Genomic DNA, 26851 nt, shown 5'->3' on the forward strand with positions numbered 1-26851 from the left:
TCTGCCCTCTCCTCTATTCATAGAAGCTGTACTATAGCTTCTAAAAATAAAAAACAAAAAAACAAACACACAATCTACAGACGGAAGAAGCAGACCATTCTTTAATCTCCCTCCTCCACTCATAGATCACATTTCATTCACAGAAGCTATAGCACAGCTTCTATGAATGAAGTAGAGGACAGAAAAGTTTGGCTTTACTTCTCCCGTGGATCATAGGAGTGCACTCAGTTCTGAATGCCTGTGACCCAGATACAAACGTCAGCGGGCTAAAATCCGCTGTCAGTTGAGGTCACAGAGCTGATCCAGGCTCTGCAGGGACCTGACTGGCAGCTGGCTCAGCATATTAGCATGCCATTGAGAGCCTGAGCCAGCCATTCCCACCCCCTCTCTTGTCTAGCACTTCAGTGCTGGAGGGGCATAGCACCAACAGTCACCTCACTGTGCTCAGAGAAGTCTCGAGAACAGAGCAACACCGGTGCAGAGTCGGCAAGCCATCTAGTCAATTATGTATTTATGAAGCACTTTTACTGAAGCACTTACATTGCGGGGACTTTATGGACTAATTTCTACTATATTTTTATATTCAATTTAAATTATATGTTCATATGAACTCTGTTTATTGTTTTACAAAATTGAGTATTTATGCACTGCATGATCAGTACTGGTTTTACATATGAAGTGATATTTGTGGTATCAGAATATAACTTCAGCCTCGGAAAGGTTTTACCCCCTTAATGACCAGGCCATTTTTAACAATACGGCACTGCGTCACTTTAACTGGCAACTGAGCGGTTTTGCGATGTTGTACCCAAACAAAATTGAGGTCCTTTCCCCCCCCCCAAATGGTATTTGATCACCTCTGCCGGTTTTATTTTTTTGCGCTATAAAACAAAAGCCCGACAATTTTGAAAAAAAAAAAAAAAAAAAAACTATATTTTACTTTCTGCTATAATACATAGCCGAAAAAAAAAAAAAAAAAAAAACACAATAAGCGAACTGAGAAAGATGTGGAGAGGTATTCAAAGAGCTGGAATGCACAGACTCTAATGACATTTTTCATTGCTCACCGGTCAGGTCCCACATATCTAACCCCATTTTTCCAAGGCCCTACAGGGTATGCTTTCAGGTAAATTGTCAGTAAGGATGCATAGTAGTTAGATATAAAGTCTTTCTGCACAGGCCTATGTTGCATCATACCAAAGATATGAGTTGAAGAAAGGGAAAAGTCTAATGGTAAATTTTGGCCCACAACCGGCTGTTACAGTTGTAAATAATAAAAGTGCATGGACTGCAGAAAGTCATACAGGGATTTCAGGGGAAAACAATCAGTTTACCCCACGGAATAGATGCCACATGTGTTAGATGCCATATGTACAGCACTGTTTTTGCATACAGAAGTTTAGAGTGCTCCAGGTACATCTAATTATTCCAGATAGGACTAAATTGCGTAAAGCTGGTTAGATTTAGAGAAATATTGGCATTCCAGTCCCTCAGGTGAAAAAGGTGATTGGGTATGATGTAATATAATGGACAAAGAAAAATTCCACGCTGCCCCCTTAGACCTGTCAGTCTAAGCCATCCTGCCCACCACATGTTGTAATTGGGCAACCAGGTAGTATATAATAATAATATAGTAGCTGCAGGCATAATCCCAGTATAACACTTCAAACTGATGCTGCGTATATGTATGTGTAGAATTTATAAAAATAAAAAAATAATAATAATAATAAAATAATATAATATAATATAAATATATATATATATCAGTCGGCAAGTGGTTAATAGCTAGAGACTACCAGGAACAACGTAATAGCTAAATTAACTTTCTAATTATTAAAATATGCTCTATATATCTACATTTTTCTAGATGGCAGGCCCTACCTATACACCAAGGCAGAATCTATAGGACATACCTGATACAACAGTGATGAGGGAGGTGGTTCAATGCAGGGCTGCTGATCAGGCAAAGGCAGCTCCTCAAGCAGGTCAACATTAGACAAGGCATCTTCAAGTGTTACTTGGGTCGTCATTCTTATGCTGTAAAATCAAAGAGCAGATGTATCAGAGAATCATTTAAAAACACATTAGCCAAGCACAATGTAGAATAGAGAGAACAGATGTGTGTAATATTCTCCTTTGTAATATCAGAAGTCTTTTACATAAATACATTTTTGTTTGAAAAATGTTAACATGTTTTAAAAGGTTTGCTCCTACAGAGAAAAAAAAAAAAAAAAAGAGAACATAAAACAGAACAGCACAAAGAACCTTACAGCTCAGAAAGATCCATATACACATGCAGTGATATCATGCAAAAACAAGTTACAACCAGAAATGACAAGTAAACATTTAACATTAGGATTTAACATATTTAACAGAATAACCCTTACAGTTATTTAACAGTTGTCTTTGTGCAAATATTTATTATGTGTTGCACAGTACCACAATTCTCAGTTAACAAGAACCGCTGAGAACTACAACTATGTGCCAGGTTCTCTCTAAATATTCCATTCATGACCAATTCGGGGTGTACAAGAAGAGAATGATGAAGACATCTATTCCAAATCAACTGTGGATGTCTTAGCAACAACAAAAACATGTGGTTATCACTTTGCAAGTTTCCGCTTGAATCACTCTCCTTGTTTTACATATTAAACAAGTGCTGGGTGAAGGAAGTTTTAATGCAGGCAAGAAAAGATATCCGTAACAATTTCTTTAGTAGGCTCTTTGTTACTTTTCTGTACCTGATAAACAGCAGCAAACCTGAATGACAACAACGGAACAAATTTAACAAACTGCTTAAACTCTTTCTTCACAACTGTGCTCCTTTAAAGTGTTTATAAATCCTTACATATACCTAGTGAAAGGACTATCCTCAGGCGATACCCAAAAGATGAAACAAATCCTCCTACATATGTTATATCTGTCTGCCGTTTCCTCTTCTCTACATCCAAAGTGCTGAATTTCTAAGCTGGTCTCAGAGTTCAGAAAAAAAGGGGGCGGAGAACACTCTGCAGAGCTCAGTGAGGAGAGCTCTGAGAGCTGATTGGAGGGAAGGAAAACACCCACCTTTACACAACATACAGAACTAAGGCTGTCAATCAACTGAAGGTCCCTCCCGTCACTTTTGTTCTCATGCCGATTGCAGAGGAATGAAGCAGTAGACAGAAATGTCAGTTGTTTTTAATTGAGACAGAGGGATATGCTTTGTTCATATTTCATGTCTTAGGTTTACAACCACTTTATATCTAAATGCAGGGTTAACCACTAGCTGACCAGCTGCTGTCATTCTACTGTGGCAGGTCGGCTCTCCTGCGCAAATCACCGTAGCTGTACGTCAGCCCTTTAAATAGCTATAGCAGGCGCATGCCCATTGCATGGCGGGAGACTCAATGTGTGTGGCCAGTGGGCGCGATGTCCACCGGCCATGCTCGATCGCGGGCGCAAGAGCCAGAAAGGGGATGTGTGTAAACACACACATTCTGTCAGGAGAGGAGAGACCGATGATCTGTTCCTACTGGTTAGAAACAGTGATCTGGCTTCTCCTCTAGTCAGGCACATCCTCCACAGGGACACACACCAGGGAACACAGTTAAACCCCTGATCACCCCCTAGTGTTAACCCCTTCCCTGCCAGAGACATTTACACAGTAATCAGTGCATTGTTATAGCACTGATTGCTGTATGAATATCGATGGTTCTAAAAAACATGTCAAAAGTGCGCCCATCTGTCCCACTAAAAATCGCAGATCGCCGCCATAACTAGTAAAAATAAATATATCATTTTTTTATTTATTTTTTTATTATAAAAGACAAATATAGCCCCCATTATGTAGACGCTATAACTTTTGGGTAAATTAAACAATATACTCTTATTGCGATTTTTTTTTTACCAAAAATATGTAGAAGAACGTATATATATCATGCTAAACAGAGAAATGTATTTTTTAATACATTTTGAGGGGATATTAGAATAGCAAAAAGTAAAAAATATTGCTTTTTTTTTTTTAAATGGTCGCTCTTTTTTGTTTAGAGCGCAAAAAATAAAAACCGCAGGAGGTACTCAAATACCACCAAAAGAAAGCTCCATTTCAGAAAAAAAAACACATCAACTTTGTTTGGGTACAGCTTCACATGACCGCTCAATTGTCAGTTAACAAGACAGTGCCATATCGCAAAAAAAAATGGCCTGGTCATTAAGGGGGCAAATCCTTTCAAGGCTGATTTAGCTCCACAGAGAAATGCTTGCTTTAGATTTAAAATGATGGAAACCACAAAGCTGGCTTCACACCTATGCCATCTATGCTTTCTTAGTAATAAAAAACACAGAAGTGTGAATGAATCCAAAAATTGCCCCTTAGTCAAATGGTTTTGCCATCATAGAGCCAAATAAAGTGTTTTGGTAAAAAACAGTGACAAACGTAAGAAGATCCTATAGTAGTTGTCACCAAAGGCACCCTGTCCTTTAAAGTGCAACCCTGGAAAAAATGGTGACACACCCTGGAAAAAAAAAAAAAAAAGTCACCACGCAGTAATTCCGAACAGAGCCAGCTGTGTAATGCTCCATGTCCAGCTCTATTCTAGATCACACCCTGCAAAAGAGATAAAAACGGAACCAGCAACTTCCTGTAACATTGACAAGTTTGTAATCAGTCTGTAGCAGCATGCTATATATTATAAATAAAAATATTTCTTCCTCTTACTGTAACAAAGTTCAGTTTGAAAGCCTAAAATTTTTTTAGCAAAGTAAAACACTAGGCTGAATAAAGCCTGTTACACATTGCATGTTGTTTTTTCTTTTCTTTTCAAATGTTTTTATTGAGATTTTTAGCAGAGTTAGTTACAACAAGGGTTACAAAACAAAAGAAATATATATATAGTAAAAAAAGTAACATAACACAGTATAATGTAGTGACAGGGTTTTCTCAGCACAATATAGCATATAAACAAATAATCCACAATAAAGAATAAAGTAGTATTCCCAAGTATCTAATATTCATAGTCATAAAGGGACTCGAACAAGAGTAAGTCTCTTAGAATTTGTATAATAAAGTCTGTAATATAATTATTGTAAGATTTATCAATAGCGATATGGATAATGGCCACTTCTGGACCCCAAGACACCCCTCACAGGGATCTATCTGTGTCTTGGAGTACCTAGTCCAACATCCTAAAGGAAATTCAAACACAGTAGTTATCTTTTATGAAGGAAAATAAAGATCTATTCTTACTCCGCAGCTCAATTCAGATAAACAGACATGTGATATATTTGTCACTTTGTTATGAAATTATTTTTAAAGCCATCCAAAAAAAAAAATATTAAAACGCACAGGAGTTCTTTCTTCTATATGATTAAAGAATCAGCATTATCTAAATTGTGGAAGTATAATTTTTGTACCATGTACTCCAAGGTTCCCATAGTTGTTGTTCCTTAATATATAGGGATTTGTCATTAGGAAATAATTCATAGGAGTGGTGGAGTTGGGTTAATTCTATAACTTCTGTCATAGTAGGAAGAGAGTCAGTTTTCCATTTTCTAGTTATTGATAGTCTCGCAGCTAAAAGTATATGTGTTAGGGCCGGTTCACACTGCGAGGCGACACGACTTGCCGTGCCGCGACCTGCCAAGTCGCCCCCGTTCTGTACAATGGAACCGTTCTAAGAGGAGCGACTCGAGTCGCTCCGTCTTAGAAAAAAGGTTCCTGTACTACTTTTGGGCGACCTCGGGGCGACTTGCATTGACTTCTATACAGAAGTCATTTGCAAGTCGCCGCTGAGGTCGCGGCAGGTCGCGGCGAGGCAAGTCGTGTCGCCTCGCATCGCCCCTAGTGTGAACCGGCCCTTACTACTTTACGATATTGTTTGGGAATCGTATGTAAATTCATATTCAGAATGGCTAGTTCTGGTGAAAGTTGAAGGACAATACCTGTTACGGAAGTGAGTAAATGGGAGATTGCCTGCCAGTAGTTATGTAAGCTTGGGCAGTCCCACATAATATGAAATAGGGTCCCCAATTGGGTACAATTTCTCCAGCAATTAGGTGACGGCATGTTTTTTCAACCCATTGACTGCAAGCTCTGATCAGATGCTGGTTTTCCAGCACGCTCCTTCATCAAAAGCCAGTTAGAACTGCTTCTGTCAGACAGCTGTACATACTGATCGAAAATCGGCAGAGTTCCAGCTGAGCCAGACAATTTTCAGTGTGTACGCAGCTTAAAGTGTCACTAAACCCACATCATAAATAATATCAATAAGTGGTGTAGTGTATTACATGCTGTTCATACTCGGTCACTATGAGATCCATTTTCTGTATTCTGCAAAAAAACAAAAACAAAAAAAAAACAACTTGTTGATTCTGCTGCTCTCTCTCCATCCCCCCACTTATCTGTCCAAGCCCTGATTTCAGATAGGGATTTTGCACCTATGGTGACAACTCTGCACATGCTCAGTTTTCAGTGAGTTTCCATGCTGAGCATTTGCACCCTAGCACATTTGAGCAGCCCATGTGACAATATAGTCACACATGTGGGTGTATATACAGTGGTAAACGACAGCCCGCTCCCTCCCTGCCCTGTGCCCACTAACCAGCTTAACACAATGAGGGCTGGATATTACATGTACAGTTGTGCTCATAAGTTTAGATACCATGGCAGAATTTATGAATGATAACTCAAAAAAGCCATTAACAACTGTGTTTGTTCTTTTTAAAATCACAATGAAAACAAACTACCCAAAATGACCCTGATCAAAACCCCAGATCTTAATACCGTGTATTGCTCCCTTTAACATCAATGACAGCTTGAAGTCTTTTGTGGTATTTGTGGATGAGGCTCTTTCTTTATCTTCTCAGATGGTAAATCTGCCCATTGCTCTTGGCAAAGAGCCTCCAGTTCCTGTAAATTCTTGGGCTGTCTTGCATGAACTGCACGTTTGAGATCTCCCCAGAGTGGCTCAATGATATTGAGGTCAGGAGACTGAGATGGCTACTCCAGAACCTTCACTTTATTCTGCTGTAGCCAATCACAGGTTGAGTTGGCCTTGTGTTTTGGATAATTTTCATGTTGGAAAGTCCAAGTACGTCCCATGTGCAGCTTCCTGGCTGATGAATGCAAAATGTTCCTCCAGTATTTTTTGAGAACATGCTGCATTCATCTTGCCATCAATTTTGACCAAATTTCCAGTGCCTTTGTAGCTCACACATCCACAAAACATCAGCGATCCACCTCCGTGTTTCACAGTAGGAATGGTGTACCTTTAATCATAGGCCCTGTTGACTCCTCCTGAAACCCACAGCCAGTCCATTTAAATCCGGCAGCCGATAGAGCAAGCAGGCTGTGTCCGCTCTACATAAATGGAGAAGACACAGACCTGTTGTTATCTGGCTCAGAGGACAGATCCCCTGCTGAGAAATATGAATCCGGCCAATGTGAAAGGAACCTAACAGACGGTAATATAAAACCACAACCAGCAGCCAAGGTTAAGCAAGGTGGGCATCAGAAAGTATTATGTACTGCACGTGAAGTGTGGAATGAAATAAAAGTCTCTAAATCCCAAGGCCTCTTGCACAGCAACAAAAAAATAAAATGAAGAAAAAATTGCCACATTTGTAGCCGGGTAGCTTTGTGTGTATTGTGGTCTATTGGAAGTTGCTCACAATTGTGTAAAGATCAATAATGCAGCAATGCATTCAGAGCTGTAAAAAAAACACTAATGAACAAATATACATAAACTGAAACCTTGACAGCTAGAAGCGGATAAAAAAACAATTTTATGCATATATACATGTACACATAAGCAAGGTCTTTATGGTACATAACTTATGTTTATTTTTACTGTCAGCAAGATCCTGCTTATACACATCAGTGAATAAAGGAGAAGTACAGCCAAAGCTCGTTTGGCTGTACTTCTCCTGTGGGTAACAGGCGTGCAGTTTGTTCACAGACTGTGGGCTGATGTCACAGAGCCGGTCTAGGCTGGGGAAAGATCATGACCATATGGTTAGGATCCACCCAGTTGCATGTACCGGCACCTGGCTCATCCTTTCAGCCAGCTGCTCCTGCCCCCTCTACAGCCCAGTGCTCTAGTGATTGGGAAGGGGACAGAGCAGACAGCGGTGAATGACAGTCACACAGAGAACTGAGTGATCAGCAGTTTTTGTTTGCTCGGTTCTCAGTCTGCAGGTAACAGATCAGACCGGTGCTGCATCTACCTAAGATTTCTGGACAAAATAAAAAATTAACTAAAAAAACACCATACTTCGAAGTCAAGAAGCCAATGCACATTAATACAGTATATTACAGGTTACCAGACCTTAAATGTGGTGGCTGCAATTCTGTTAAATTTTAGGCAAACATTTTCAGCAAGTACAGAAAATACCTGTTACAAATGCAGAAAAGAAAACAAACGGGAACATTTATCAATGTTGTTGCATCCCTTCAGTCCGGGATATTGTCATATGGCACCATTCAATCACAAATTATGACTGATTTACTATTTTAGTGTTGATTTCTTTCAGGAATCAGTCACAGAGAAAGTCTGACAAGAAAGTGACAAGTAGCACACCTTATAAAGCAGTTTTTTCTACAGTGCCATTTATTATTAGAATGTGTTGCTATATGTCAGAAGGGAGCAGACCCAGATTACCATAGGAGCTTTTGGAGCTGCAGCTCCATGCCCCATACCTCAAGATAGGCCCACTTAAAAAAAAATAAGATTGACTTTGAGGGTCGTGGTTTGGCGACCAGGGGTCACATAGAACCCAATGGGGGTATGTAGCTGAAGGTCTACCCCACTGCTGTTTAAAATTTGGGGCTCCCATCCAGGGCCGTTGTTGTACCGGGCCCAGCCAGCAGGGGGGCCCCGCAACCTGAACAGATATGAAAAAAATCCTCCAGCCATGTTCCTTAATGTCGATCAGCCAAAGCCAAACCCAACCCCCACCCAGTTTAGTTTAATTCTTTTTTTTAATGAACGCTAAGGGCATGATTAAGTGGCGGCAGGGGAGGGACTATTTCTTGTATTTCGGGCATGGAAGCATGCCTCTTCCGCGCCTGCTCCTCGTGCCATCTCAAGTCCCGGCCAGCGCGTCCTCTGTAGTGCCGTCCCCCTGGCGCCACGGAGTGATTCCTTACCATCTCTCCATGTGAGAAGTAGCAGTAAGGCGACTCAGCCGAGCAGTGGCAGCAGAGGATATCGGCATCTGCACACGTTGAGTAGAGGCGTTACGACACCCATTGTAATAGAATCAACCACATCCTCAGGGTAATAATTGGCACAGGAGGTGCTCTATGGCTCTATCAAAGTGTGTCACATGCTGTTGTGTGCTGACTTTGTTACTTTATGGCTGTACTGTGTGTTACAGATTGTACCGCTGTACAGCCATAGCAAAGTCAGCACCCAAAAGTGCCATAGAGCACCTGCTGTGCGAATGATTATCCTAATGCTATAAGGCCTCATGCACACAGGATGCTTTAAAAACGATCCTCTTGCCAGCAGCCTTTTGACAGAAAAAATGCCTGACACTTGTAAAAGTGTCCAACAAATTTAAAAAGCGTTTAGGCTCATTTACAGGCATAAAGCACTTGGGCATTCATTTGGTCAAAATAAAGTTATTCTGGTCACTGAAATGAATTATAGCTCAAGCAGTAAACGTGCCTAATGGTAACATGCATTTAGGAGCATTTGCATGTGTCAAGCATTTTTTTGGTCAAAAAAACTGCTGCTCCAGGACCATGTTTTTTTTTTTTGTCCTGCTTGTAAACGCCCCTGCCACAAAAAATTCTAAAATTCTATGTGTGCATAGACACATAGGATAAAAGGAAGGGGTGCTTGGAAGCGGTAAAAAAAAATAAAAAATATAAAGTGTGCATGAGGCCTAAAGATCACAAGGCACTGCGAGATGCTACTGTACACTTGTGTTTTTGGAGCAGTACAAATGCACAGCTGAGCTGCATTTTTACAGCCTTTAACCATGGCATTTTATATCAGAGCTGGGTCCTTGCTGCAAGCATGTCTTTTTAAACACACACATATTGGTCAGCAGGCAGGAGTGTGTGTATATTTGTAAAAGCAACTGTCAGGTTTCACGTGGAGTGATACAAGCAGTTCATTCTGAAGTCACCTTTCACTTCCACAACTGTTGCATCAAACCCCCCCCCCCCCTCAACTTTCTGGGAGGTGGCCTGTCTAACTCGCTCGCAGTAGCAGCATAGTCCAACAATGTAAAACTGCCATTCAGCAATGAAAAAAATAAATGAATACATAAAAAAAGGAGCCAGCAGTAGAACCTCATGAACGCCTGTCAGCTGCTGCTATACCACTCGTTGAAAAGAAATACACCACAGATCACTTTTCAGAAGGCAGTAGGCATTACTGCAAATGTGAAAGAAACTTGAAACACATCATCCATTTCACATTCACCACCAACCAGGTTACTCCCTAGTCACTTCCCATGTCCCATGTTAGCCCCCTCCCTCCAACTTATATCACAGATGACCATTCCCAACCTGCTGATGACAGACCCTACTCCAAAAGATATCACTTCCAGTTACTCCACTCATACGCCGATTGATATCCCCACCATGACCACCTTACACCCACCTGCTGACAGACCTCTCTCCCCCAGCCTGTCCCCAAACACCTCACCTGCTGACCTGGGGATGGGGGAATCACTCCCGCAGTGTTATTGTGTTCTGCCAGTGGGGAGCCTTCCCTACCCACAGAATACAATGATTAGTATTGCTAACTATAGCTGGCAGCACTCAAGTCGATAAACAGATTGACTTGTGTACAACCAGATAGCCCATATATCGACTATGGCTGGTCTCTGCTTAATTGGCTTAATTTCAATTCATGTATGGCCCGCTTAACCACTACGCAGTCCATAAGCATCCATCCATCCATAAACCGTTACATTTTTCCTTCCCAGATTCCTACATCCTCCTCAGCTGTACATAGTGCCCCTTGTCATGCCCTCCACACTCCTCTCCCTCATCTGCACATACTTCCCACTTTTATATCATCCATACTCCTCCCCTATACCTCTTGCACACAAAAACAGTTCTTTAAAATTATATTGAATATCCTCAATATTACCAGCTCTAGAATGGGCACACTTTTGTTCCATCTTCACCCCGTTTTCCTTTCAGGTTCTGTGCCTTCAGTCACTTGCCTTGGCCGGGCTGTGTTGCTGTCACTTCCACGCATGCTCATTCGCATCCTCACTCTCTAATTTTTTTTTTTTTTTTATAAATAAAAAGCCCCACCATATTCCTCAGCACCAGACCCATGATGTTCTTAATCCGGCCCTGGAAGGGAGAGGAGAAAAAAAGATCTCTGCTCCTGCCAGTAAAACACGGATACAGAAGATGAACAGCGGAATGAATGGGAAGCATTTGCTCTAGATGTCACAGAAAAATGTTATCAAATAGAGCAGGCATGTCCAAAGTCTGGCCCGCGGCCCGGTTTTGAACGGCCCGCCTGGTTGTTTGGACATATATATCTTTTGTGGCCCCCGGCGATCTCCCAGCGCCGGGGCCACAAAAGATATATATGCTTCGGAAGGTATAGGGAGGACAGGACCGAGCGCCGTACACAGAAGAATTTCCTGTTTACGGACGGCCTCTGTAATAGGAAGTCCTTCTCTTGCACTGCCATTGGACGACTGTTCTGTCCATCAAAGGAGGCGGGACTTTCTATTAAAGAAGCCGTCGTGTAAACAGGAGATTCTTCTTTGGCGCTCGTCAGTGTGTTCCTGGCAATGGTGCTGAGTCCCTGGCAATGGTGCGGCGTCCCTGGCAATGGTGCGGCGTCCCTGGCAATGGTGCGGCGTCCCTGGCAATGGTGCGGCGTCCCTGGCAATGGTGCGGCGTCCCTGGCAATGGTGCGGCGTCCCTGGCAATGATGGGACATTCCTGGCTGTGGTGGGTGTGTTCCTGGCAATGGTGAGGCTACATTCTTGGCAATGGTGGGTCTGCAGATGTGCACTGATTAGGCTGCATTGGTGGGCACTGACCATTATTTTGCTTCACAGTTCTTTATTTAAACATTTTTTTTCCCCTGAAACTTCCCTCTTAAAGTGAAGGTGCGTGTTATACTCCAATTAATACAGTATGTACAAATACGCCCAAGCTAATCTCTTCCCACACACAGCCACAAAGGCAAGAGAATTCTTGTTGGGCAGTGTATTAGAGCTCGAACGAACACACTTAGACTGAATTTTAACGGTTCAAAGAATGTCAGGCAAAATAGTCGGCCCTCGCTCATGTTCACTTCATCAAATCCGGCCCGCTTTGGAAAAAGTTTGGACACCCCTGAAATAGAGGGATTTGTATCCAACAATGTTCAGGGAACTAGACTATGTATCCAATTTGTAACAAGTAAAATAAATAGCAGTGCTATGATAATTTGCCCAGTATGTCTCTTTGCTGCAAAGCAAACTTGTTTCTAGCACGAATCTAGAGAATGTAACACAGGCAAATAGTACAAAAGTCCATATAATTCTTATACAGACTGCTGTGTTGTGTTTTAGGCCCCTTTCACACTGGGGCGGTGCGGCTTTAAGCGGTAAAGCGCCGCTATTTATATTATGTGATCGCAACGTTGGCTCTTGAATGAGGTATTTACAGCATTTATAAATCATTCACGGGGAGGGGGACACTGCAAAAGGAGGCAGTGCTGATGGCGTATACAGGTTAGTGTTATGAGACCAGCAGGAGGGGGCAGATCACACACACAGAAGAGGAAGGAGGGAGAAAGAAGGAAGCGATTGGACACTGCGTGTGTGTATGTATATATATATGTAAAGTGTTATATAAATACCTAAAATATAAATAAGAAAATAAGAATAATAACTCCTTCACCAACTTCTGTGTGTAAAGAGGCCACATGACACCACACTACGTGTCAATCCAATATCCAATCTCCCTACCAGAAATCAGTATAAAAGCAGGCATGTATTAATGCATTAATCTCTGCAATAATCCAAGCTTCACTCTCCAGTCTAATGATACGATAGGATACGACTCACTCAATTACATGGCAGAACTTGCATCTGACACCACTCGCATGCTGCCAAATGGCCAGGACATCCAGCAATCACAAGGGTCTCTCCCAATCATGAGGATGACATCACTGTAGTCTCAGTAATGCAGCTGTCCACAGAAGATGGGTGGGACTGGTGTCTCACAGGAATGTAGTAATTGGGGTGAGCACACAAGTCAGTACAAGCAGCCTTCTCTTTGCTGATATACACACAGACACACACACACACAAAAGTGAGTACACCCCTCACATTTTTGTAAATATTTTATATCTTTTCATGTGACAACACTGAAGAAATTACACGTTGCTACAATGTAAAGTAATGAGTGTACATTTGCTGTCCCTCAAAATAACTCCACGCGCAACAAAAGCGAGTACACCCCTAAGTGAATATGTCCAAATTGGGCCCAAAGTGTCATTTTGTGTGGCCACCATTTTCCAGCACTGCTTTAACCCTCTTGGGCATGGAGTTCACCAGAGCTTCACAGGTTACCACTGGAGTCCTTCATTCCTCCATGATGACATCACAGAGCTGGTGGATGTTGCACTCCTCCACATTTCATTTGAGGATGCCCCACAGATGCTCAATAGGGTTTAGGTCTGGAGACATGCTTGGCCAGTCCATCAGCTTTATCCTCAGCTTCTTTAGCAAGGCAGTGGTCGTCTTGGAGGTGTGTTTGGGGCCATTGTGTTGGAATACTGCCCTGCGTCCCAGTCTCCGAAGGGAGGGGCTCATGCTCTGCTTCAGTATGTCACAGTACATGTTGACATTCATGGTTCCCTCAATGAACTGTAGCTCCCCAGTGCTGGCAGCACTCTTTCAGCCCCAGACCATGACACTCCCACCACCAGGGGACAGCAAATTGACACTGTTATACAAGCTGTACAATCACTACTTTACATTGTTGCAAAGTGTAATTTCTTCAGGGTTGTCACATGGATATAATAAAATATTTACAAAAATGTGAGTGGTGTACTAACTTTTTTGAGAATATATATATATATATATACACATACACACACACACACACACACAGTGCCTTGCGAAAGTATTCGGCCCCCTTGAACTTTTCAACCTTTTGCCTCATTTCAGGCTTCAAACATAACGATATAAAATTTTTTTTTTTTGTGAAGAATCACCAACAAGTGGGTCACAATTGTGAAGTGGAACAAGATCTATTGGATATTTTAAACTTTTTTAGCAAATAAAAAACTGAAAAGTGGTGCGTGCAAAATTATTTGGCCCCTTTACTTTCAGTGCAGCAAACTCACTCCAGAAGTTCAGCGAGGATCTCTGAATGATCCAATGTTGTCCTAAATGACTGATGGTGATAAATAGAATCCACCTGTGTGCAATCAAGTCTCTGTATAAACACACCTGCTCTGTGATAGTCTCAGGGTTCTGTTGAAAGCGCAGAGAGCATCATGAAGACCAAGGAACACACCAGGCAGGTCCGTAATACTGTTGTGGAGAAGTTTAAAGCCGGATTTGGATACAAGAAGATTTCCCAAGCTTTAAACATCCCAAGGAGCACTGTGCAAGCGATCATTTTGAAATGGAAGGAGTATCAGACCACTGCAAATCTACCAAGACCTGGCCAACCCTCTAAACTTTCAGCTCAGACAAGGAGAAGACTGATCAGAGATGCAGCCAAGAGGCCCATGATCACTCTGGATGAACTGCAGAGAACTACAGCTGAGGTGGGAGAGTCTGTCCATAGGACAACAATCAGTCGTACACTGCACAAATCTGGCCTTTATAGAAGAGTGGCAAGAAGAAAGCCATTTCTCAAAGATATCCATAAAAAGTCTTGTCTAAAGTTTGCCACAAGCCACCTGGGAGACACACCAAACATGTGGAAGAAGGTGCTCTGGTCAGATGAAACCAAAAGCGAACTTTTTGCCCACAATGCAAAACGATATGTTTGGCGTAAAAGCACCACAGCTCATCACCCTCAACACACCATCCCCACTGTCAAACATGGTGGTGGCAGCATCATGGTTTGGGCCTGCTTTTCTTCAGCAGGGACAGGGAAGATGGTTAAAATGGAGGGGAAGATGGATGTAGCCAAATACAGGACCATTCTGCATGAAAACCTGTTGGAGTCTGCAAAAGACCTGAAACTAGGACGGAGATTTATCTTCCAACAAGACAATGATCCCAAACATACAGCAAAATCTACAAAGGAATGGTTCACACATAAACGTATCCAGGTGTTAGAATGGCCAAGTCAAAGTCCAGACCTGAATCCAATCGAGAATCTGTGGAAAGAGCTGAAAGCTGCTGTTCACAAACGCTCTCCATCCAACCTCACGGAGCTCGAGCTGTTTTGCAAGGAAGAATGGGCAAGAATTTCAGTCTCTCGATGTGCAAAACTGATAGAGACATACCCCAAGCGACTTGCAGCTGTAATCGCAGCAAAAGGTGGCTCTACAAAGTATTAACACAAGGGGGCCGAATAATTTTGCACGCCCCACTTTTCATTTTTTTTATTAGTTAAAAAAAAGTTTAAAAAATCCAATAGATTTCGTTCCACATCACAATTGTGTCCCACTTGTTGGTGATTCTTCACAAAAAATAAAAAAAAATGTTATATCTTTAGGTTTGAAGCCTGAAATGTGGCAAAAGGTTGAAAAGTTCAAGGGGGCCGAATACTTATGCAAGGCACTGTGTATATTATTATTATTAATATATATATATATATATATATATATATATATATATATATATATATATATATATATATATATATATATATATATATATATAGAGAGAGATAGAGAGATAGAGAGATAGAGAGATAGAGAGATAGAGAGATAGAGAGATAGAGAGATAGAGAGATAGAGAGATAGAGAGATAGAGAGATAGAGAGATAGAGAGATAGAGATATATATATATATAGATTACACACACAGTGTGCACAATTAGGCAAGTATATTGGCCAAATCATAATTTTTATGCATACTGTGCAACTCCAAGCTGTATAAACATGAATGCTCATTGGATTTATTGTGGTTGTAAAAAACAAAAAACCCTGAGACATAAGAAAGACATGAGCATTGCATACTAGCGCATTTTGAAATACTTAACATAGATTGAAGATGTTGCAGGAGCCCCAAACACCGATGTGATCGAGGACGTCTTCCCAGAGTTATTTCCGGGTTCGAGCGCTTAGGCGCTGTGACTGGCCAGAGCTATGATGACGTCCCTACCGCACATGTGCATGCGAGCCACCGGTCACGGCACGAGGAAGCAGTTTCTTCAGTGCACATGCATCAACTACGTCGGCAGGTTTAGGAGATATTTACAGTACCTACAGGTAAGCCTTATTATAGGCTTACCTGTAGGTACAAGTGGCGTAACAGGGTTTACAGCCACTTTAAGCATATATCAAGTGATGTGTATTTGTTTAATGAAGGAGGATGTGACCTAAGGAGATCAACACCAAGTATCAGTGATGGCGAACCTTGGCACCCCCAGATGTTTTGGAACTACATTTCCCATGATGCTCGAACTACACTGCAGAGTGCATGATCACCATGGGAAATGTAGTTCCAAAATATCTGGGGGTGCTAGGGTTCGGCATCACTGCCCTATATCAAGGTGTGCATAATTGTTAGGCAGCTTCTTTTCCTCAGGTAAAATGAGCCAAAGAGATTTAACTTACTCTGAGAAGACAAACATTTTAAAAAGTCTTTCAGAGGGATACATCACTCTTGAAATTACTAAGATATTGGGGCGTAATCACAGAACCATCAAAAGGTTTTGTTGCAAATGATCAACAGGGTTGCAAGGAACGTGTTAAGGGGGGAAAAAAAAACACATTTACTACCAAAGATTTGAGAAGAATCAAATGTGAAGCTACCAAGAACCCATTATACTCCAGTGCTGTCATACTCCAGAACTGCAACCTACCTGAAATACCCAGAAATACAAAGTGTTCAGTGCCCAGAGATATGGCCAAGGTAAGGAAAGCTGAAACCCGACCACCACTGAACATGACACTTAAGTTGAAACGTCAAGACTGGGCCAATAAATAACTCAAGGCAGATTTTTCACAAGTTTTATGGACTAATGAGATAAGTGTGACTCTTGACAGACCAGATGGATGGGCCTATGGCTGGATCAGTAACGGTCACAGAGCTCCACTTTGACTCAGATGAGGGTTTAAGATGGACTCAAAAATAAACTCCTAAACCTACTGCCAGTTTTTAAGGACACTTTCTTCAAGCAGTGGTACAGGAAAAAGTCTGCATCTTTCAAGAAGACCATGATATTTATGCAGGACAATGCTCCATCCCTTGCATCAAAGCACTCCACTGCATGGCTAGCCAGTAATGGCCTTAAAGATGAAAGAATAATGACATGGCCCCCTTCCTCATCTGACCTTAACCTTATTGAGAACTTGTGGGTCATTATTACAAACAGGAGATTCATGGTGAAGGAAAAAAAAAAAATACACCTCTGAACAGTGTCTGGGAGGCTGTGGTTGCTGCTGAACAAAAAGCTGATTGTCAACAGATCAATAAAAATTACAGACTCCATGAATGGAAAGCTTATGACTTTTTGAAAAGAAGGATGGCTATATTGGTCGCTATTTGTTTGGAAATGTCAGAAATGTTTATTTGTAAATTGAGTTGGTTGTTTTTCTCACTTTAACAGATGAAAATAAAGTGAGAGGGAAATGTTTGTTTTTCATTTAGGCTTCATATGCACTTGAAATGCCAATGGCCTGTAACCGCTCGTAAACGCGGTAAATCACATTTAGCCACGTTTCATTTACAGGCGTTTTTAATGGGAGATACATTTTTGGCTATTTAAAAATAATAATAATAATAATAATAATAATAATAATAATTTAAAAACGCTCCAAAACGTTGTTTACTATCTGTCAAGGTAAATTGTTCAAGGGAGTTTATAAAATGTCATGTGTACATTGAGCCTTAAGCACTTACTGACCGCCGCACGACTATGTACGTCCCTTTTTTGAAGAGGGATATCTTGGTAACGGCAACAGCTGCTGCCACAACCGAGGTATCCATCTCTTCAAGCATCAGCGGCGGGAGAGGTGCCACCCCCCATCCTGCCACTATCCAGCGACCTTCGCCCGTTTACCGGAGGCGTCTGCAGCAGCGGAAGCGATCGGGTCCTGTCACTTCCTTGGTATGGAGATGAGTGAGGCCACGATGGCTCCCACCCGTCTCCGTACCATAGCAGGGCGGAAGCGATGTCAAAACATCACTTTCACCCACATCTCTTAAAGGCACATTTTTTTCAATGTCATTTTTTCAAAGAGACAGTTACAGCGCCATGGACGTCCTGCCAGAATCTTGCCCAACCCCTGGGGTGTGCTCCCAGAAATATCCATGACAGCGGCCATTTACCATGTGATCACTCCATGAAATGATGGAGCGATCACTTGTAAACAAAGCAGCGTCACTTCATGACGCCAGTTCCTCCCTCCCCTCTCTGTACCGCTCGGTACAGTGTGAGGGCAGAGGGGGAGAGATTGCAGCAGTGCTGTGGGCTGGATGTGTAGTGCCCACAGCCCAACACCCTGCCAACAATTTTAACAAAGAATATATTTTTTTTTACCGAATTTTCTGGCTTTTTTGATTTATAGCGAAAAAAAAAAAAAAAACCCCAGCAGTGATTAAATACCACCAAAAGAAAGCTCTATTTGTGGGAAGAAAAGGACAAAAAAAACTAAATCATATAGGTACAGTGTTGCATGACTAATTGTCATTCAAAGTGTGAGAGCACTGAAAGCTGAAAATTGGTCTGGTTAGGAAGGGGGTTCAATTGCTCAGTGGTCAAGAGGACCTGTCATGCTTTTTTCTATTACCAGGGATGTTTACATTCCTTGTAATAGGAATAAAAGTGACCCAAATTATATAAAAAAAATAAACAGTTTAAAAATAAAGAAGACTTTTTTTTTTTTTTAAGTGCCCTGTCCCGACAAGCTCGCGCACAAGTGAGTAGCGCCCGCATATGAAAATGGTGGTCAAACCACACATGTGAGTTATCACCGCGACCGTTAGAGCGAGAGCAATAATTCCAGCCCTAGACCTCCTCTAACTCAAAACCCGTAGAATTTTTTAAATGTCGCCTATGGAGATTTTTAAGGGGAAAAGTTTGACGCCATTCCACGAGCGGGTGAAATTTTGAAGCCTGACATGTTGGGTATCAATTTACTTGGCGTAACATTATCTTTCACAACATAAAAAAAAAAAAAAATTTGGGCTAAATTTAGTTTTGTCTTATTTTTTTATTCAAAAAAGTGAATTTTTCCAAAAAAAAAAAAAAAAAAAAAAAAAAAAAAAGTGCACTTGTAAGACCGCTGCGCAAATACAGTGTGACAAAAAGTATTGCAATGACCGCCATTTTATTCTCTAGGGCAGGGCTTGACAAATTTGCTTTGAATCTAGCCAGTTAAAGTTAGGAGCCAGTTTTTTTTTTTTTAGAGTGTTATGGATTGTCAGCTACTGGGTTAAGGCCAGTAATTTGCGCCCCCTAACACACAAAGGAGCACCCAGTCAATAACTCCAGTGTAACGCTGTTACATCAGGGTTATGGGCTGACCAGAACGAGTAAGGCTGGCAACAGATGGAACTGGTTGGCTCTGGCAGGTGGCACTGATTTGGGACTGGCAGGTGGCACTGATTTGGGACTGGCAGGTGGCACTGGCAGGTGGCATTGGCTGGCAGTGGCACTGATTGGCAGTGGCACTGGTTTGGAACTGGCAGGTGCATCTGGTTTGGAACTGGCAGGTGGCAACGATAGATGGCACTGGTTGGCATTGGCAGGTGGCACTGATTAGTGGTGGCACTTGTTTTGCATTGGCAGGTGGCATTGATTGGCGGTGGCACTGGCAGGTTTCACACTGAGCACTCAGTAACTGTGTGAAACTGACAAGTAACAGAGAAGAGAGAGGAGATGTCAGAATTGAGCTTAATGTCTGGGTGGATGGGACCCAGCAGCTATCGTACACCAGCCAATGATTGGGCTGCTTAAGAAAAGGGACGGGGCCACATACACGTAGTGGCCCACCCAGATCCCACTGACTGGTGTTTGATAGCTGCTGGGTCCCGCCCACCCCGGCCGGGTCCCGCTCACCACCCGACATCAAGCTCAAATCTGACAAGATTCTCCTCTCTCCTCTCTGTTACTTGTCAGTTTCACACACTCAGTGGCTCTGGCAAGCATCAAGCGCCGCGCTGAGTGTGGAGAAGGGAGGAGGAACGGTGGTCAGTTAATGCACTGCATGTCTGGGGCATTGGGAGTTATAGTGAGTGGGCTGGTGGCAGCCTAGGCACCAGGGTGCGATTTCTGGTCACCATGGTGACCTGGATACACACTATGCAATTTTCTGTAGATTATTTCCTTTAGATTTACAAAACCATATAATATGAGGTCAAACCTTAGGAGGTTCAATTTGAATGCAATCAGGCAGGCCCTTGCACTACATGGTTTTGGTAAATCTAAAAGGAAATCAGACAACAAAAGTTGTATAGTGTGTATGGGGTCTTAGCTGCATAATAATTCTGCACACTCTGGCCCCTTTTCACACCAGCAGACCAATTGGATCTGGCTATCCGTTCTTCAGACGGACCTGACTGGACCACCCATTGTTCTCTATGGGGCAGCTGATGTCAGTGGACATGTGTCCGCTGTCGCTCACTGTCATCCAATCCGATCAAAACAGACGGATGGGGATATATTCACAGACACGGACCTGTCATCCGCCTGCTCAGCAGGTATCAGCGGAGAAATCCACCACTGAGCAAGTGGATCCGCTTGGACAGATTCCACCCAATGTGAAAGAGGCCTAATAGTTGCCCAATAATTGTGCACACACAGATATTCTCCTAAGAAAGCCAAAACCTCACTTTTACATTCTTAAATATTCAAGTTTCAGGCTTATTAACATTTTGGATTGATAAAGAGCACTGTAGTTGTTCAATAATGAAATGAGTCCCCCAAAATACAACTTGACTAAAAATTGTGCACACAGTGTATACACATACATACGTAGTGACCACAAACAAGGAAACCTTTCACTTCTAAATCTCTTGTGGCTTTATTTATGACGGTACCTGAACAATGTGGTTCAATACAGGAAATTGTGGCAGTTAGAACTGAAGGCAAAACAAAATGTTACTTTTTTTTTTGCTTTGTGTAGGTTCACAAAGTCACAACATAATTGTTTATCCAACATGTAGAAGTGTACAAATAACCAAAAGTTAATACATAATAATTTGAGCTAAAAGATGAACAGGTATGCAACCCAAAAAACAAATCTCAACGCTCTAATTTTTATTTTATTTTTTTCACCTTAATGCATCTTATGCATTAAGGTGAAAAAAAAAAAAAAAAACACCTTTTTTTTCCTGAATGAGTCGACTCATTCACTCAGTGGAGACGCGCTCACCCTCTCTGCCTGGGGTTCCCGGATCTTCATTGGATAGATTAATAGCAGCACAGCCATTGGCTTCCGCTGCGGTCAATCAAATCCAATGATGTGGGGGTGGGGCCCAGTGCAGCATTTGCGTCTATGGACATAAATGTTGGACTCTGGAGCGAACCCGCAAGGTAACACCCCCCCCCGAGAGCACTTCTCCTAGGGGCTTATCTGATAAGAGGAGGAGCCGGTGAGGGACCCCAGAAGTCGAGGATCGGGGCCACACTGCTCAAGATGAACTGCACAGTGGAGGCAAAGTATTATATGTAAAAAAAAAAAAAAAAAAAAAAAAAAACACATAGGATGAAGCCTTATAATCACTTTAAAAGTTCCATCAAAACTAACTTTTGTTAGAAATTATACAGAAACAGTGACAGAGGTTCAAAGCCCTTGTACACGCGGTCGAAGATTCTGACGGAATGTGTCCGATCGGACCGTTTTGTTGGATATTCCAACTGTGTGTGGTCTGCAGCGGACTGTTTCCGTCGGAGTATCCGACGGACCAACTTTTCCAACTTGCCGGTAAAATTTACCGACAAAATGCTCCGATCGTACATACTCCGATCATGTGTAGAGAATTCTGATGGGACAAAGTGCCACGCATGCTCAGATCAAATTCCTACACCAAAGCTATTGGCTACGAGCGTGAACGTAGTCCCGTCGTAACGAAATAACGTAATCACGTCGGATTTTCCATCAACTTTGTCCGACCGTGTGTATGCAACAGTTTCGGACAAAATCTGATGGATTTGGTTGTCAGAATCTCCGACCGTGTGTACAAGGGCCAAGTCTTTCACACTCTATCCAAAACAAAATCTTGACTTGATTCCGGCTTCCAGGATTAATGGAGGTTCACACCAGTGTTATTTTGAAGCTGACATCCCTGTGCAAATTCATTGTGGCTTGCATACGACGACTTTAAAACAGAAGTCAATGCAAGTCAGGGGGAAGTCGCCGTGCAGGAACCGTTTTCTAATTTAGAGCGTCTAGAGTCACACTGATTAGAAAGATTCCATTGCCGTTAATAGGGTGCGACTTGTCATGCAACTTTGTCACATAACTAGTCGCAGCAGTGTGAACCGGTCATAATTATAGAAGGCTGTACAATATGTTACGCTAGTGTACAGTAGCCCATGGCGACCAGGCTTCATCATTTTCCATGTGACTACAGCAGAGTGAAATCTGATTGCCTGTTAGGCTCGGTTCACACTGACTTTGCATTGCAACTTGCTTACGGCTTCAATGTGAATTTGATTTTTTTCAACTTTAATATGTGACACAGTGTGACACGTGATTGAACCTATAAAATCCTCTGAAGTTGCAGCCAAAAACACAAAGAAAAGACAAAGAAACAACTTCCTTTGCGACTTTTGTGATTTTAAGATTGCAGTCTATAGCACTCAGTCACAAGGAAGATGCAAAAAACTAGTGCACACACTATTTTTTGTTGCTGCAACTAGATTTGCAGCAATTAGGACGGCACCCATTGAAATGAATGTGTTTTAACTTGTAATGCACCCTGTGTTGCATGAGAAGTCACAGCAGTGTAAACCAGGGTTTAAGCCCTGGGTCACACCAGTGCAAACTGACATCTCCAAATCAGATGACAATTCACACCCCATTGTCAGCAATGGAATCGTTTAAATAACCACAAATCAGTTTGCAGCGACTCTGCGTGCTTTTATGTGTGACTTGCATTGACATCTGTGTAAATTTAGTTACACAGATTTCAACAAGCTGCATATGAAATCGCACTGATGTAGCACAATTTAAAAGCCACACTGGTGTCAACCAGGGCTAATGGCTACTGCAATTATAACCTACTGTATGGACAATATGTTAAAGTTCACTAGCTGAAGAATATGACTGAAAAAAAAACTGAAGAAGTAGGTTTCATCTGTCACAAATCACATTCTCCTGTACGCAATCAGACACAAAATCCAGGGATTCCATTGAAATAGTTGACTCCCCACTGGCAGGGCTCCCCTGGTTACCAGAGAGGTAAATTCCAGCATCTATCAGACTGCACCTACTCATAGGGCTACTCTACAAGTGGAAATGTAATCGATCCTCTCTCACTCCTATGCTTCCCATCATGAGAGCACCAGACTTTCTGCATAGTAGGGATGATCCTCAAATTGCTGCCTTATCCAACAGGGGACCTGCCACTGTTAGCACTTCTCTAGTAATCAATCTAAAATTAGGAGAACATATTTTCAACTACCCAAGTTTACCTTCAAGTTCTTTGGTAGACTGTAAAAGGGTGAGGAAGCTATCCTCATTTAAACAAATTTGCTTGGATGGGACACCTATATGGCATACTTGATCTCTGCTATTTGCCTCATTGATCGAGGTGGGGCTCCCACAGGAACTCCCATTCACTTAGCAGGGGGAAGGAGGCTCCCCTTCACATGGATTGTGTTCCAATCAGAATGGGACCAGCTCACAGAACTCCTGCTAGGAGCAGCGTGGACAAGGAGTACACACGCCTGGCGCTATCCATTTAGGGGGAGACATCCCTCCCCTCCCCCTTTCTCCTCAGGTTTGATAAATTCAACTATAAACAAAAAAAAACAAATGCCTGTGCACAATGACTGCCGTTACCTGGCTCATATCAAGTGATTCATGTTATTGCAATGCTCATCTCTGAAACTGACAGCTCCTGTAACTTCAGTAACCTCATTACTATTACATTACAGCACTACTTGTTATAATTGTTACTACTAGTATACCTGTATTTTTATACTGCTGCTTCTTTAAAGAAAGAATTTATAAACAAAAAATAAAAACCACACACACACACACACACACACACACACACACACTGGATTTCTCTGTTGTACCCATTTTCCTGCTACCATAATAATCTAGGCCCATGGTCACCTCTTTTCCTTGGACTAATTATTTGATACCAAGAAGATGACAGCTCTATAGGCTGAAGCTCAAACCTTCCAAATACATTTCTTGCCTCTAGAATCTCAGAACTTTATTTAAAAGCTTGTAGACAGATCAACCTGACAATATCTTTCTGCAAGGAAGATTTTTTTTTGTTGCACTGTTGCTGGTTTAGAAGCAATGCGCAGTACAGTAGTTTCATTGAGGCAGGATCTAATGCTTTTGGTCCCATAGAAGGTTATTGTTGGAGCCCTGGGAAAAACAAACATACACAACAAGTATTTGCACGTGGATAAAAAGCCCAAATCTGCCTGAAAAGAAGGTCCTGTACTTTTTTGAGCAACACACTCCGTGGTGTTCAGGTGTGAACAGGTACCATTAAAAACAATGGGATTTTTAATGTTAAAAGCCGTCCTTGGACCCTACCAATCCTAATCTGCGAACAGATAAATATAAACAGTGCTTGCAGAATGTAACTATACAGCTTACTAAAGGTGCAAGTGAATTGCATAACTCAAAAAAATCAAATAATGAACAGATAAACTGTATATAAAGTGTTAAGTGCTCCAAAAATATTGCTGGACATGTCCTTGACAACTCCCTGGAGGGGGGGCGAAACGCAGTGACGTACTTTTGGTTTTGCAACCATTAATACAACTTCCGCGGCACACCCGGAGCGCTGCACTGATGCCCGTTTAAACAGTCTTTTTGTAAGTAGAGCCTAGGTTGCACATCACAAACAGTACTTCACCATCAGTTCCTTCTCTGTCTCCAGCATATGAGCATGATCCATCGACTTTGAACGATGGGAACAACTTTTGTTAGAGACTCCTGAGAAATCCATTTGTCCTATAGTAGATCTTATAGATCACAGTGCTCTCAACCCCAGACTGCTACTTAGAACGTAGGTTATATTCATCTATTCATACTTTGAGGCCTTAGCACCTTTTGTGACAGCTGCTGCAGTGGTTTAATTGCATTTAAAATTTCACCTTTATGTTTTGATACCAATTTATCTGCATGGTTTGCACCAAAACCTGCGAGTGTTGTTTATATTCAGCACTCAATCTTAATCTGTGCCCAATCTCCTTGAACGCTTGGTCTACAACCAACTGACCACCTCATTAAGAACAACCTTCATAATCCCCTTCAGTCTGGATTTAGCCCCCAACACTTCACTGAAACTGTTCTTTTAAAACTCACAAATGACTATCAATGGGCACTATTCTGTACCATTTGGCTGCCTTTGATACGGATGTTTACTCCATTGGTTTCTGTGACTGGCTCTCATCCTACCTATCCCACCACACCATCATTGTCACTATCAATTTTACTTCCTCTACTCTTCCTGTCTCTGTCAGGGTCCCCCAAGATGCTGTTCTTGCACCTCTGCTATTTTCAATCTACACCTCCTCCCCTGGGCCAGCCGATAGCCTCTCATGGCTTTCAATATTATTTCTATGCGGACGACACACAAACCTATCTTTTTACCCCTCAGCTCACTCCAGCAGTCAGCTCACGTATCATTAACTTACTAACAGACATATCTGTCTGGATCTCAGACCACTTCCTCAAACTCAACTTGTCCAAAACCGAGCTCATAATATTATTTCCTCCCCCACGTGACTCTCTCGACTTCTCTGTCAAGAGACCACTGACACAACCATCCACCCAATCCTGTATGCCAGGGTCCTAGGTGTTGTCCTGGACTCCCACTCACCTAACAAATTAAAATTGAAAATACTAACAATAAAAGACCCCTTTTCACACCACACACCGCCCATAGCGTCGGCGGTAAAACGCCTGTATTTTTAGCGGAGTTTTACCGCCGGATTTGCGGCGCATTTCGGCCGCTAGCAGGTCGCTTTTACCCCCCGCTAGCGGCCGAGAAAGGGTTAAAACCGCCAGCAATACACCGCAATAGCAGCTTTTTTCCGGCGGTATTACAGCGCTGCCGCATTCATTTCAATGGGGAGCAACGGTGGAGGAGCGGTAAACACACCGCTCCTTCACCGCTCCAAAGAAGCTACTGGCAGGACTTTTCCCTGACGTCCTGCCAGCGCACCACTATAGTGTGAAAGCCCTCGGGCTTTCACATTACAGACAATGGTGCAGCTTTTTTTGGGCGGATTGCAGACGCTATTTCTAACGCTATAGCGCCTGCAAACGCCCTGGTGTGAAAGGGGTCTAACAAAGCCATCCACAACTCAGCCCCCAGCTACATCAGTAGCCTAGTCTCAAAATACCTACCTAATCATCCTCTTCATTCTTCCCAAGACCTCATGCTCTCTAGCTCCCTCATCACCTCTTCCCATATCCACCTCCAGGACTTCTCCCGAGCCTCTCCCATCCTTTGGAACTCCTTACCCTAATCTGTCCAACTAACTTAGGCGATCTCTGAATAATTTTCTCTTCAAAGAAGCCTATCCTGCCCTCACCTACCAATTGTTCTTTTAA

At 42.3% G+C, this 26851-nt stretch overlaps 1 protein-coding gene across 2 annotated transcripts in view; it reads right to left on the reverse strand.

Annotated features, from left to right (window-relative positions):
• Nucleotides 1–26851, reverse strand: part of LOC143983284 (cytoplasmic FMR1-interacting protein 1) — a 155830-nt gene that overhangs the window by 116274 nt on the left and 12705 nt on the right. For both annotated transcript variants that reach the window (XM_077482793.1, XM_077482794.1), the window contains exon 2: nt 1914–2037. In XM_077482793.1, coding sequence (XP_077338919.1) covers nt 1914–2030 — 117 coding nt within the window. In that variant the 5' untranslated portion in view covers nt 2031–2037. The remainder of the gene's footprint in view (nt 1–1913; nt 2038–26851) is intronic.

Source organism: Lithobates pipiens, unplaced genomic scaffold (assembly GCF_037356315.1).
Source record: "Lithobates pipiens isolate NorthernLeopardFrog02 unplaced genomic scaffold, aLitPip1_a1.2 Scaffold_16, whole genome shotgun sequence".
Classification (NCBI taxonomy): Eukaryota; Metazoa; Chordata; class Amphibia; order Anura; family Ranidae; genus Lithobates; species Lithobates pipiens.